The sequence below is a fragment of the Chiloscyllium plagiosum genome, chromosome 42, assembly GCF_004010195.1.
Source record: "Chiloscyllium plagiosum isolate BGI_BamShark_2017 chromosome 42, ASM401019v2, whole genome shotgun sequence".
In the NCBI taxonomy this organism is placed as follows: domain Eukaryota; kingdom Metazoa; phylum Chordata; class Chondrichthyes; order Orectolobiformes; family Hemiscylliidae; genus Chiloscyllium; species Chiloscyllium plagiosum.
Window position 1 is genome coordinate 13060075 of NC_057751.1, and position 14164 is coordinate 13074238.

General features: G+C 41.7%; 1 protein-coding gene across 13 annotated transcripts in view; it reads left to right on the forward strand.

The window, feature by feature from the left end:
* The window catches only part of LOC122543141 (electrogenic sodium bicarbonate cotransporter 4-like), a 76410-nt gene that overhangs the window by 18498 nt on the left and 43748 nt on the right, over positions 1–14164 (forward strand). For 8 of the 13 annotated variants that reach the window (XM_043681492.1, XM_043681497.1, XM_043681498.1 and 5 more), the window contains 5 exons: positions 5111–5240; positions 9291–9451; positions 10165–10320; positions 13277–13372; positions 13613–13668. In XM_043681492.1, the coding sequence (XP_043537427.1) occupies positions 5111–5240; positions 9291–9451; positions 10165–10320; positions 13277–13372; positions 13613–13668 (599 nt within the window). Of the gene's footprint in view, positions 1–959; positions 1066–1671; positions 1693–1814; positions 2074–5110; positions 5241–9290; positions 9452–10164; positions 10321–13276; positions 13373–13612; positions 13669–14164 lie in introns of those variants that run through there. The other 5 variants (XM_043681494.1, XM_043681505.1, XM_043681500.1 and 2 more) reach the window with 4 other exon arrangements.

Consider the following 14164-nt stretch of genomic DNA (forward strand, 5'->3'; position numbering starts at 1 on the left):
ATATTTTATACTTAACTCTGTAAGGATCCTAAGCTGCCAGTATGTCAAGTAAACAGGAACTTACTGCAGCCCATATGCAACATAAATCTGGCTGGCGTTGAAACTTTTATCAGCAACAATTCAGTTATGTAGCATTCAGAACAAGAGGAGGCCATTCAGCCCCTTAAGTCTGTTCCTCATTCAATTAAATCATGGCTCATGTATACCTCAACTCTATTTGCCCATCTTTTCGCCATGCTTGTTGATACTCACACTCAACAGAAATCTCAGTCAGAAACATTCCCACTCCCTAGCAATTTACTGAAATGCAAATTCCAATCAAGGTCCCTGCTTTTGATTCCCAGAACAGTTGCTCTCTCCCATTCTCTGTTCCTCTCCTGTCAGATAAGAGGTATCCTAGATTTCTGAACTTTCCACAGAATCCTGGTGATTTCTGCTATTCCTGACCAGAGAGTGGAATTATTGAAATAAATGTAAAGCTGTATTCCCCTTCAAAACATGAACTTGGCTTTATTTTGAAAGGAGAGTGGGGAGGAGGCTGACAAATTCCCATCCTTCTTGAGTGAATGAAAAATATCTTCGAAATTCTCCCTTAAGGTGCTGGAACTGATAGATGCAGGTACATATTGATTGTCTTTGATTCATGCTGAAAGGGCATTATTAATGGACAGAGAGAAATAAATATTCACCATTTACTAAACTTCAGCTTCAGAGTTTAAAAAAAATGAAAAGCTTGAATAAAAGATAAGGGGGCTATTTTAATGTAAAAAATTATCTATTTATTGGGGGCTATTTTTATTGATGCACAGGGGAGCCTTTTAGAAAAGGTTCGGGAATAGTTAAGGTCAAAGCTTTCTCAGAATTGAAATGGGTAAGCTCTACTGGGTTTGGCATAATCATCAATAGGACTCAACTCAGCAAAGGGCGTGCTATTCCATTTAATCTCCAGGGCAAGCAGCTCTGTGTAACAGGCTTTGACACACTCTGTAAGGCTGCAGCAAGTTACCCCGAGCACAGACAGGCCTGCTTTTAATGTGTGTGACAAAATGAGTGAGAGTGAACCAGGTAGGGTCGAAACCATGGTTTTTGTTGTTGATTTGTCAATTGCTTTTTTTGAGGCCAGGATTGGCGTGTTTGTCTTGTAGCCACGAGAGAACTGATGCAATTCATTTTGTTTCACTTTTAACACTTTGTAGACTACAGTAACATCGCTTCATTCAAGGACAGGATATAACTGGGTCATGACAAAACTATGGTCTTTGCTCTTGTTTTCTCAAACTCTACTTCACAATAGTTGGTTTTACAAATACACAAAGAGTGGTTTCTACTTTGCAGAGGGGGTGTGTGCCAGTTTGTCGACACTGATGCTGGTTTCTCTCCATGAATTTGGATACAACTGAGATTTTAAGTGGACAAACATTATTTTTTAAGTCTTCCAGAATTTGATAGTCTTGTTACTTTTAAACAAAGGCCATGATTTGTTGCACTTGAATAATTTGGTGGTTCTCCCCTTTTTGCTAAGCGAAGACGGCAAGAAGCCAACGTATAAACTAACTATGAAAGCTTCCAATCAGATGGAAGAAACAGCACAAGAGCAGATAGCTGTGACTCTGCTTCTCTTGTGCCCTATAAAGCAGGAAAGTAACTGCCCCTCGCTCAATCTCCTGGCTGTGGAATCAAAGTCAGATGACGGTAATCATTCAATGGATGTATGTAGGCTAGCAATCAAGACCGGACTTCAAATCACTATGGCCCATGGTATAGGTCAATCAATGCACGATGAGTGCTAGTGTGTGTGTGTTTCAGCAGCGATGCCTTTCAATTGTTGAAGTCTCCTGACACATATTGTCACATCAAGATTGGCACTTCAACAAAGGAAGCAAAAGACTTCCAGTGTCTGTGGAGGTGCACTTCACAATGAATCATTGAGGGGGAGGAGAGAAGGTCAGCGGAAAATGATGAAGGCTGAATGAAACCTCAGCTCATCAGATACACAATAGGGCTGAATTGTACTTCGAGGGGCTGCAGATAGCTGATCGGTTTAACACTGTCTTCCCATGGTTTTTACTGGAGGTGGGTACAAAACATTGATGATTCTCTTTGATCAGTTGTTGCATTACTGTCAGAAATTCACTGACAGGTTACAATGGAAAGGAATGGAAATCACATGAGAGTTTGCGGATAGTTAATTTGCAAATGAGTCAAAGAATGTGAAGTTGTGCAACAGCCAGAATTTGACTTGCCTTCCATTGCCACTTTAAGAGCGTTTTACTCGAAGACAACATTGTAGGATTGGTTTGTAACCATAGGAACTGGAATTCCTGCCCGGAAGAATTAGTTACAATTGCTTTTTAGTCAGAAAGTTTCACTTGCAGTTCAGAAGAACCGGCAGTCTTGGAAATGATAGGTAAATTATGGGAATGAGGACATGACAGCAATGCAAATACCGGAGGCATTTAATTTCAGGGATAAAGCAAAAGCTTTTATCTGATTCATGCTGAGGAGCAAAGGGATGGTTAATGGAATTAATACTCTATTTAATGGGATTAACTTCCATCAGCAGAAGCATGCACATGCTGGTGAAGTAAGAGAAAACTGAAGTGAAGCAATGGATTAAATTGTGCCCTTTGAATGCAGGTGGAGTGGAAATACCTTTCCCAGCAGGTGCGAGGAGAGTAGAGAGAAATACAAAACGCAACTGAGGACAATAAAGGCAAGGATTAGGAACGTTACAAATTATAATGGTGAACTATTGTAGCAATGGTGGACTATTTTCCAGTTCTGTCAAAGTCAGGAATCAATCAAAGGCCGCATTGTTTTTTGGAGAGATTTATTAGGTCAACTTAGGTCTGAGGCCAGATAAATGAGTACTGAGTGAACCAGGTATTTTACATCAATTTTCACTTCTAAAGGTGATGGTGTCGCCCTAGTGTAGATGAATTGGAGAGCTCAAGTGGCTTTAATTGGGGAAACCTCAGAAACTGAAGATTGAGATTGGGATAAATGAATCTGATCCAAAAACACAGGGTGCTGCAGGAAATGGAAACCGTTGACTCATGTAACCAAGAATTTGCCAAAATATGCGTTAGCTCCCATCAGATTAGAAGGTTCGTGTGGTCCTATAATTTAAGAAAGGGAAGAAATTAGACACTGGCAGTTGTCAGTTTGACATTGGGTAAGCATGATATGTGATTTCTGATCACTTGACAAGGTGGACAGTTGCTTATGTTTCTCTACATTGCTTCAGATGGTGTAAGTCCCATCTCACTGACTGAAGTGAATTACTTAAGGAAACATTTGAAATTGTGAATCTTGGCATTCCTGTTGATGTCACTTACCTTGATTTCCATACATTACTCTTTCATGAAAGTTTATCAAAGATTAGAATTTAGAGGATTGTCAGGCAGATATCAGGCTAGATAAGAAATCTTATGAACAAAGGGCTTTGTCAAGGGGAAGGATTTGAATGCAGCATGATCATAACTGGGTACCATTACTGGGACATATGCTTTTCACCAGCTTGATCCCTAATTTGGATGAGTGTGCTATAGCAACTCATTTCACTGTTAACAGATCATATAAAAATGTACATAATGATGAATAATTCAGATGAAATAATCAGCCAATTTACATAGAGGATGAAGCTGTCTTTGTGAATGGCATTTGCCCTAAACAATACAAATCATTGTCAATGGTTGTCCCTTGTTTCAAGGATGGCATTGACTGAGGGTAGTGGTGGGTTTCTGCCAGGGGTCTTCTTGTGACTGGGCACAAGTCAATCTATAGATCATTGGCACATGATGCAGGACACCTCATAAAGTATTGTGATCAGCAGTGCTGTATTAGGTTTCTTTTATTTCCATTCATCTATCTCTTTACTGAGTTCTTGGAATTCCAGGTGTGATTAAGCTTGTTGGAAAAATTAAAGCCTTGTAGAATCAGCCACAATCAGATCAGACATGAACTCACCAAATCAGAGAAGAGGATCAATGGGCCAAATGGTCTAATCCTGCTTTTAATTCATATGTTCATATTCTGAATGATCGGTAGCAAGCCCTTTCTTGGTCTTTCTGGTCAGTACCTCAGTGTTACAGTGTTCACATTATGTAGTTTTACCCCTTACAGGTGGCAGCAGTGTCAAGAATGATTTAGAAATGCAGTGAGGAGAGCAATTACTGTTAGTGTACATGTAGAGACATCCTGGTTTCTCTGAATATGCTCAGACTTTGACCTTTTTTTTTGGTGTCGACCTGTCAGAGACAAACTGGTTGGAAAATTGCAATTGGCACTGTAAAGTGAAACATTAATTTAAAATTCAGAGGAACACTTACAACAGTGTTAGCAGTTAAAGCATTTGTTGCCTGCAAATTTCACTAAGATCTAAAACGGTTATGTCCATTGTTCTGTTTACTCTTTATGACAGTAGTGATTGGGATATCTGTTCTCGACAACTATAACACTTTCAATCTACATTTTCACTAGCGCATAAACAAAATTTTCATTTGAAAGTAAGCAAATGCAGCAACTCCTTACAGCATTGGATGGTTCCAGAGTGTTGAAAAAAAATGGACAAGAACCTGAAGAGAAAACATAAATACAGTCATGCAGAGATAAAGTCATATGACGAGTGATGTTGCTCTTTCAGAGAGCCGGCACAGGCACAGTAGCCTAAAGGCCCGAGTCTGTGCTGAAACCATTTTATTCTAAAGTGAGTATCCCTGTTTTGGAATGGAGGGAAGGCCCACGCATTTCCTGGTACTAAAGATATCAAGGGAAAGTGATAAAACAGCAATGAAGTAGAGGTCAGCATGGTTGAACAGTCTGGAACAGCTGAATGACCTACTCTGCTCCTATATCCTATGTTTGTGTTTTCCTCATTGGATACTTGATCCCCAGTTGACTGGAGATCTGCAGTCCTTGTTTTTACCTGGAGATAAGAAAGAGTTCAGTGGCAAGAGGTGAATGAAAGAGCTAACAACAAGCTCATGTTCAAAGATACATCGTGATCATGGTTTCTTGCTGGAACACCCTGCTCCCCATAAAAACTTGACAGCGTTACTCAGACAAGATCGTACTCTAATGTATTTTGCTGCACCTCTCTTGTACACAGTGTCCCCTGCTGCTGAGCGTCTGAGGTACATTCTGGGAGAAGACGATGATGGCCCAACTCCAACGCTTTTCACAGAGATGGATACCCTGCAGCATGATGGAGTTGAGTTAGAATGGAAGGAATCTGCCAGGTGAGCAATGGAAGTTCAATGATGTTTACTTCTATTGAACGAACCTCTGTTATGCAATTCTACAACTTTGTAATTCTAATCACCAGCCATTATGATGGTGAGTTGCTGTGCAAACAGGCAAGCAGTGATTTGCAGGGTTGCTATCACTGTGTTTGAAGTATACAGGAACCATGCAAAATAAGTAGCAAAAGCAAAACAAAAAAGATTAATGTCACACAAGTCTATCATCAGAACCAGTTCTCTAAATGGTCCTGAAGTCGGCTAAGACTGTGCAGTAGAACTAAAGAAAATGAAGAAGTGTCCGTTTTCTCATCAGGCAATCTTGACTGTCAGAATCTCTCTCATTTATTTTTGCTGGGAATGTAACTCAAGAGTGGCATGACAGTTACTCAGGCTATTGAGACCAACATTCAGCACACAAATTTGAAACGTCAAGAGCTGCTTAGCTTCCTTGTGTGAATCATTGCCATGGTAATGAAGATCCAGGCTATCTTTACAAAGGAAGAAGGAGCACCTGATTGGTGGGGTTAAGGGGGGAGGAGGGGGAGGAGAAATGCCAAATTGGAGAGCCCGCTGAAAGCAGGCAAGGGGGTTGCAATTCACGATTAGCCAGTGCCCATTCATTGTCATGCAGGCAGCATGCCAACTTCACACTGCCTGCTCATTTGAATGATTGCTGTGTGCAGCTATTGCTAACCATGCTGTTCATTGGTTGGATACATCAGCAGGGGGCTCAAAATTGTAACTTCCTCACTGCACTTAAAGCTGGCTTGCACTGTTCAGATCTTGCCTGCATCTCTTTAAAGGGAGCTTCACTGAGGTTCGAGCAGCTGCTGACAATTATACATTGAGTTAGTTCAACATGGAAAACAGTGACGAATGGCACAACATTGAAGTTTTCAGACACTGCACCGAAGGGCCCAGAGGAAAGAAGGAGAGATGTTGATGTTGACAATGAGTGTGGAAACCTTCTTGAGGCAGCCGATAACTACTAAACTTGATTGAGGACTATGACATACTGCTGCAGGAAGGTCAGCAATCTCACCCAAGTGGGCAATGATACATCTTCAAATGCTACAGCCTACAAAGTGTGCTGATGGGAGTGGGATGGGGTTACTGGTTAGCTCAGCTGGCTGGAAAACTGTGGTTCAGAAAACACCAGCAGCATGGGTTCGATACCTGCTCCAGCCAATGTAGACATGAATCCAGCCTCTCAGAATGGAAGGAAATAATGAATCACCATCGACAAGAACAGCCAGGAGAACAGCTCAGGAGGAACCATCAGCGAAAATGACCCAAGAATCTGACTTCAGGTAGAGGACACATGACAGTGACATCACTAGACTCAGATACCACTCAATTCACCGCACTGCCATCTTACACTAACAAACAATATCCACCAGTCAGCACTCATAACCCACCTTTGTAGCTTCACCTCACCTTCACTCACTTAACATTACTGCATGCTTTACACTGCCATCCCACAGCTTGTGCACACTGCCAGCTACCTAAGCATGGCAGCTACAACAGCAAAACTACATTGGACAACACTCACTGAGACACGTGGCTTTTTCTTGCAGAAAATGGTGGTGGACAATTAGAACTAACTGTAGGGGGACAAATATGCCTGCATCTTCCAAATCCCATTGAGAAGATGGTGTTGGGCATTTATGATCGCCAGAGTTCAGACTTCGGTGAACAGCCAGAATGAGACTGTCAAAGATCACACTATCTTCAAACCTAGTTCTGTTTCACACATCCCACTTAACACCCATAATACAATGTCTGCTGTACACTTGGATCTCTTACTCCCCACAACATCCTGCACCTCAACTTTATTCTTGTGTCTTTTCCTTCCAGGTACACCAAGAGATGCAACCTAATCAGGGAGTGGGGGAAGAAAAGAAAGACACATCACTTGTTTGACAGTTACAGGTTCCAACTCAGATACTGAGAGGCTTGAGTAGAGGTGGAGTCTGTTCATGGTGAGACACTGGGCAGAAGAGAGCAGCAAGGGCAGGGGGCAAAAATAGCACTGATGCCAGTTCAACAAAGGGTAGGCACACACATAAATCCCTCTGCACAGGACTTAGATGAGGACATCCCTGAGGTAGCTCACAGAAGAACAGTGGCAAACGGACAAAATGAACAGTTTGAGGCAGTGGGAAGTCTGCCAGAAACAGTCGATCTCAAGGTGCAAGGATGGAATCCTGCAATCACTAGGCATAGAGCGTTCAGGAAAACTTGGAGAACATCCCCTCCAGTATGGATGAGTAATGAACTCTGTTCTCACACTTGAAGTATGACAACACACAAGCATGAGAGAAAGTGAGGACTGCAGATGACGGAGATCAGAGTGCAGAGATCCAAGGAGCAGGAGAATTGATGTTTCAGGCATAAGCTTCCTGATGAAGGGCTTATGCCCGAAATGTTGATTCTCCTGCTCCTCAGATGCTGCCTGACCTGCTGTGCTTTTCCAGTACACTAACATGACTGCTGTTTCAACATTCATTGGAGCATCTTTCAACAGTATTGCCTGCTGTTTTGAATCCAAACACTGTGGTACTCCAGAGCTGGTTGCACACTAAACTGAGACTAAACTGCAATAATTGGAAGTCAGTCCATTATTTGTTTATTGAAATACACTTTCCAAATACAACTCTTTGAAGTCAATAAATAAGTGTAATCTGCAACATGAGTGAAATCATAACTTAGGCTTTAGGATTAACAGATTTGCTCTTCTGAAAGGAGCCTTTGTGCCCAACTTAATTATAATTTGCTCTGATACCTATTAATTTTCAAAATGATCAGTCTGCACCAAGGAAACCAGAAATTGTGTTGTAATTGAAATGTGGTTTCTTCAAGCTTTATTTTGAGTTTGGACTGAAGCGTTGGGAGCAAAGACACAACTGTTAAACTGTTCTGGTGTAGTCACCTATAGTAGGGAGTGGAGACAAAAGATGTGTTTCAAAAGGTCAATGGGAAAGTGGTGAGTCCAGTAGGATTGGTTCTTCAGAGATGTTCAGGCAGTGGCTATGCTTTTTCAGCACTCCAGTGGTGTTTGGGTTTGGGCAATTCCATGTGATCATATTCAAGCTGCCAACATGTCATGAGCAAGGTGGCCAGTGGATATCCCTTCTCACCTAGCTGCTACCCTCTGATTCAGCAAAAGCAAAATAGTGCAGATGCTGAAACTGTGAGATAGAAACATACCTGCTGAGTTCCTCCAGCACCTTATGTTTTTCTCTCTCTCTGATTTAGTATATTGGTTATATAATTTCTGACATCAGTGCCACCAGCATGGCCATTTTCACTGGAACGACCTGAGTTGCCTTTCTCTGCCACCAGTCTTCCTCCTTCGTATTTGTGTAAGTTACAAGAAGTTCTGTGTAAGTTGTGAAGGATGCCCACACAAAGCCTTTGGCAGAATAAAGATTTGATGAAAGTGCACCTGAACAGCAATAACGGCTAAATTCATCTAACTTCTGATGAAATGTCATTAATCTAAACAGTACAGGCATGGAGAATTTCCAGCACTTAGTGTGTCCATATTATCGATGTTAATTGCTTGGTTGAGCCAGTGGGTTGATCCAATAGTTTGGAGGCGTATTTTTGTTTGTATCTTTGTGCGTTTGCCTATACTTTCCCACCACCCCACAACTGGGGTACATCAGGGCCCAATAACTGTGGTCTAGTGCTCTGGGAGACCCACTGGGCATGGGTAAGGAGCTGAGCTGGCCTGCTGACTATTTCCAGCATTCTCTCAATTGTGTTCCTGATTCCAGCGTCAGCAGCTCTTTGCTTTCATGTAAACCTTGCTATTGCACTTATGCCAGGGTTTGGGTCACTCTTCTTAAGACTGAGGATGAGTTTCCTTCCCTCTGGTACTGTGAGTCCTGAGGTGAATAAATAGACCAATGTTGGATCTGCATACCCTGCTTCTAATGCACGTAAAGTTGTGGACAGGAACTGAACTCCTATTTTTAAATATGCACTTAAAGAACCTGTTTGAAATGCGTGTGCTAAATCTTTTTTACTCTCCCTTTCAAGATGGGTAAAATTTGAAGAGAAAGTAGAGGAAGGAGGCGAGAGATGGAGTAAGCCCCATGTGTCTACATTATCTCTGCACAGTCTGTTTGAGCTGCGGACATGTCTCCAGACAGAGACTGTACTGTTAGATTTGGATGGATATTCCTTGCCACAGATCATAGGTAAAACACTGTTTTGTTGTCTTCTGCTATGAAGTGGTTAAAAATCATTCAAACCAAGTAAGTCAGTGCACATGACCTAGAGCATAATCTCTGTGAAAATGTTTCCAATTGAATGAAAATAATGCAGAAAGCCTTCAAGTTTCTCTCGCTGATCAATGCACCACAACTAACATGATTGTTAATTCTATTAAAAATGACACTCGTCATACATGAAGGTTGCCGAATTGACATTCTGAGAAGATTTGGTTAGGTAGAACTCTTCTGCATTCAAACAGATGCCACAGATGGTTCCTCCTAACAGTATTGGAAATAATGAACAGAGTAGAGAAAGTAAGCTCAGATACAGCAGGATAAGAAGTGGGAAGCTTTGAAACTCAAAAATTAGGAATAGTGCCAGGAATGCAGTAATAGTTGAGGCATGTTGCCAAGAAGGCTTGTTTGGACCAGTGCACTTCATAATGGAAGATTTAACATTGTGGTGAAAATATCAATGGACAGAAACACCTAGAACCATGTCTACCCTCTGAGCTTGTAGGAAAGTTACAGAGGGGTGGAAGGATGCAACTTTGCACACATCATTCCTTATCTAAGAAAAGAGGGGTCATAGAAAATTTGAAAAGTTTTTTTGTTAGAGGAAAGGGTAGGAATAAAAGAATTAAGCCCATTAATGCCCAGCCATTGCGACAAAAAGATGAATATGTCCATGATTACAGATGACATCATTGAGAAGCAAATTGAAGATGGACTTATTAAAGCAGATGTCCGAGAACAGATATCCTACATCCTCCTGAGAAAACATCGTCACCAAACCAAGAAACCCATCCATCGCTCTCTAGTTGACATTGGGAAATCATCGACAACATCATCAGGTAAACTAAACTGTATGATGTGTCATTAATGGCAGGTCCTGAATCAAAAACCAATACTTGGGATGGACTTTATCTGTCTTTTCATTTCTCTGTGATGAACAGTATTTACATTTGGGCTTAGGAGCATCATTCTGACTGTTGCTGGAGAAAATTATTTTTTATCAAAACAATCTGTATTAATTCAGGTTTGAACAGCACCTCACTTCCTTCTAATTTGTCACTATCTTGCCTCACTGATAACCAATACCGTAAATTTAGCAATTCACATAAGATTTGCAGATTAGGTGGACTGGCCATGTTAAATTGCGGTGTAGCATCCATGGATGTGCAGGCTAGATGGGTTAGCGGGTGTAAATGCGGGGTTACGGAGATGGGATATGTCTGGGTGGGATGTTCTTCAGAGTTTCATTGCAAACTCGATGAGTTGATTGGCCGCTTTCCGCACTGTAGGCATCCTATGATTCAAATTGTGCATTTTATGAATTATTTTTAAAGGCGCTGCTCCCAAACATGTTTCTTGGGTGGGATTTTATGTCTATTAGTTTCTGAATATTCCATGATTTTCTGTGACTAACTTGTACTTGCAGGAACTTGAGACCATTTCTAAAATACATTGGATTGAACATGTTTTTCATTGTCAGTTGAATACCTGACCAAAATGTAGTCATCTTAAGGGAAAGGGGCTGCACTTACAGGAATAGGACTAGGTCATTCAGCCCCTTAGTCCTGTTGCACGGTTAATTTGTGTCAAAAATAAGCTATGCCTCAACTCCATTTGTGAGCCTTTTTACTTGATACCCTGCTTTGAGAGATATCTATTTAACTGTGTCTTGAAAATTTTGATTGACCTCAGCATCTGCAACTGTTTGGGAAAGAGCTGCAGATTTTTCGTCCCTAATCTGTTGCTATTAGTAAATATGGTGAGTTTGAACTGGAAAGGGTACAGGTACAAATTGGCTATTTGTCATGTATTCATAGTGAATCATGGTTGGTCAATCTGGCAAGTTTGCTTGCAACTTTGTGCTGTTTCCAAAAATATCTGACACATGGATAATACAAAGAATTCTGACTGACAGGGCAGTAGGACGTTATGAAGCTCCACCAAACCATGCCAGGGAACAGAATGCAATTGCTCCCGCTGCTGATTTCCTGATGTTTCTGTGAACACTCAAATGGAAGCACGAGGCAGAAGGATGGCTCCTTCTGGGAAAAGACACTTGAGGGGTGTTAATCTTGCCATATCTCCCTTACATAAAAGCAACCTACTTTAGAACAGGAATGGTGGTGAAACTTGTTGCTTGCCAACTGTCATTTTGATGTGTGGAATAATGTGGGAAGCTTGAAAAGGAGTAGTTGAAACACACACCATCATTTACAAGTGTATGGTTTGACATCTGTAAAGACAATTTTACATTTCACAAATGTATGATCTCCATATCGCTCTTGTTCTGGCATCGTGCACATCCCAATTTTCTTTGCTCCACCATTGGTAGGGATGGCTTCAACTGCCTAGCTTGAAGCTTTGAAATAAACACTTCCATGTCTCTGCCTCCCTCCTTTCTCTAAATAAAATCTATTGCTTGGCTAAATTTCTGGTTACTTGCCATATGTCATCTTATAGAGTCAAAGAGATGTACAGCATGGAAACAGACCCTTTGATCCAACCCGTCCATGCTGACCCAGATATCCTAATCCAATCCCACTCGCCAGCACCCAACCCATGTCCCTCCAAAACCTTCCTATTCATATACCCATCTAGATGCCTTTTAAATGCCCTCTAGTTCTGGACACCCCGACCCCAGGGAAAAGACTTTACCTATTTACCCTATCCATGCCCCTCATAATTTTGTAAACCTCTATATGGTCACCCCTCAGCCTCCGACACTCCAGGGAAAACAGCCCCAGCCTGTTCAGCCTCTCCCTATCGCTTAAATCCTCCAAGCCTGGCAGCATCCTTGTAAATCTTTTCTGAACCCTTCACAACATCTTTCCGATAGGAAGGAGACCAGAATTGCATGCAATATTCCAACAGTGGCCTAATCCTGCACAGCTGCAACATGACCTGCCCATTGGCCCATCTGGTCCAGGTCCTGTTGTAATCTGAGGTAACCCTCTTCGCTGTCCACTACAGCTCCAATTTTGGTGTCATCTGCAAACTTACTAACTGTACCTCTTATGCACACATCCAAATCATTTATGTAAATGACAAAACGTAGAGGACCCAGCACCGATCCTTGTGGCACTCCACTGGACACAGGCCTCCAGTCTGAAAAATAACCCTCCATCACCACCCTCTGTCTTCCACCTTTGAGCCAGCTCTGTATCCAAATGGCTAGTTCTCCCTGTATTCCATGAGATCTAACCTTGCTAACCAGTCTCCCATGGGGAACCTTGTCGAACACCTTACTGAAGTCCACATAGATCACATATACCGCTCTGCCCTCATCAATCCTTCGGTGTAAAATTTGAAGGAAACGCATGTGAAAATGTTTGCAACACGTTGTTGAGTGAAAAGGTACCGTCTCAAAGCAAGTCGTTGTTGTTATATTTCATCAGTGCTCCAGATGATGCTGGCAACATACATGAATGGGAAAGACAGGTGGGGAGTTTAAGAAGGACTCAATTTTCAATCTTAGCTGGTGTGAGTTTTCTGGCCCTGAAGAATCTGCAGCCTGGCTGAACCAGAAAAATGTGGCTGGTGTACAAAATGGTGGTTGTCTTATAGATGGTCAAAGGTTAAGGCAGCAGCTTACTATGTATTCTGTATTGTTAGAATGCTGGCACTGACAGCTGAAAGGTGAAATACATCCCATTGTCCAATAATAAAAGATGAGGAGACAATCTTGTTTCATTGCCACGATTCTTTCATGCACACGCATTGCAATGATTCCCTTCCTACTGTTATATATATTGTTTCTTTCCTTACTAACTGTTTGAATTACCACATTACCTACAGCTCGCAGTCCCAACCGAATCCCTGGCATTGGGACAAACTTTTACCGCTCTACTGAAGACTTGAGACTGAGGCAGGCTGCCAGTTATGGATGGCTACGTAAGTCACCTATGGAAGTTATCCAGTGACCAGCTAACTAAGATGAAGGCACCACATGTAGCCTACATGCATGCATCCTTTCCTTGGTTAATGCCCAGACAAAGTATTCGCCAATAAATTGAAGGATTTCAAATGCCAACTTTTTCTTTTCACTGTCTTCTCAACTCTTTTTTTCTGTTAAGGTATATCTACGTGCATTCCAAATTACATGATGTGGCTTTGTTTTTTTCCACATTGCAGGTCGTGCTCAAAGCAGAAGCATGAATGACATCGCAGATACTCCCAGCACAGATCAGGTCAGTCTCAACCATGTGACAATGGATGGAAATCATCATCATGAACTCATGCCCTGAACGTCAGAATTTTCATGGATCCCTGAAGACATGTAATCTCCTAACACAGATCACAGATTTGTAGTTAAACCAGTAACACTTGCATCATTGTGTTAGCTCATTTTTCCTGACACAAGGTATGTATAGTGAGGCAATCCACTCCCTCCTGGGGGCAAAGATTTCAGGTTGCTGTATTTGTCAAGCTGTAGTAAGAACATTTGTAAGTGACCTCAGGTCCTCTACTTGTGAAGAAAACCACAAAAAAATTAACTTGAATTGCTTCTCCTGAAAAGGATTTCATGAGCCTTTCCTAGTGTGCAGGGTGTTCTAGCTAAGTGCGTAAAGAAATGGTTGAGCAACAGGAGACAGAGTAGTAGTTGAAGGGAGTTTCTTGAAATGGGGAAAGGTGACCATTGGTGTTCCACAGGATCAGTGCTGGGGCCACTGTTGTCTATGGTAT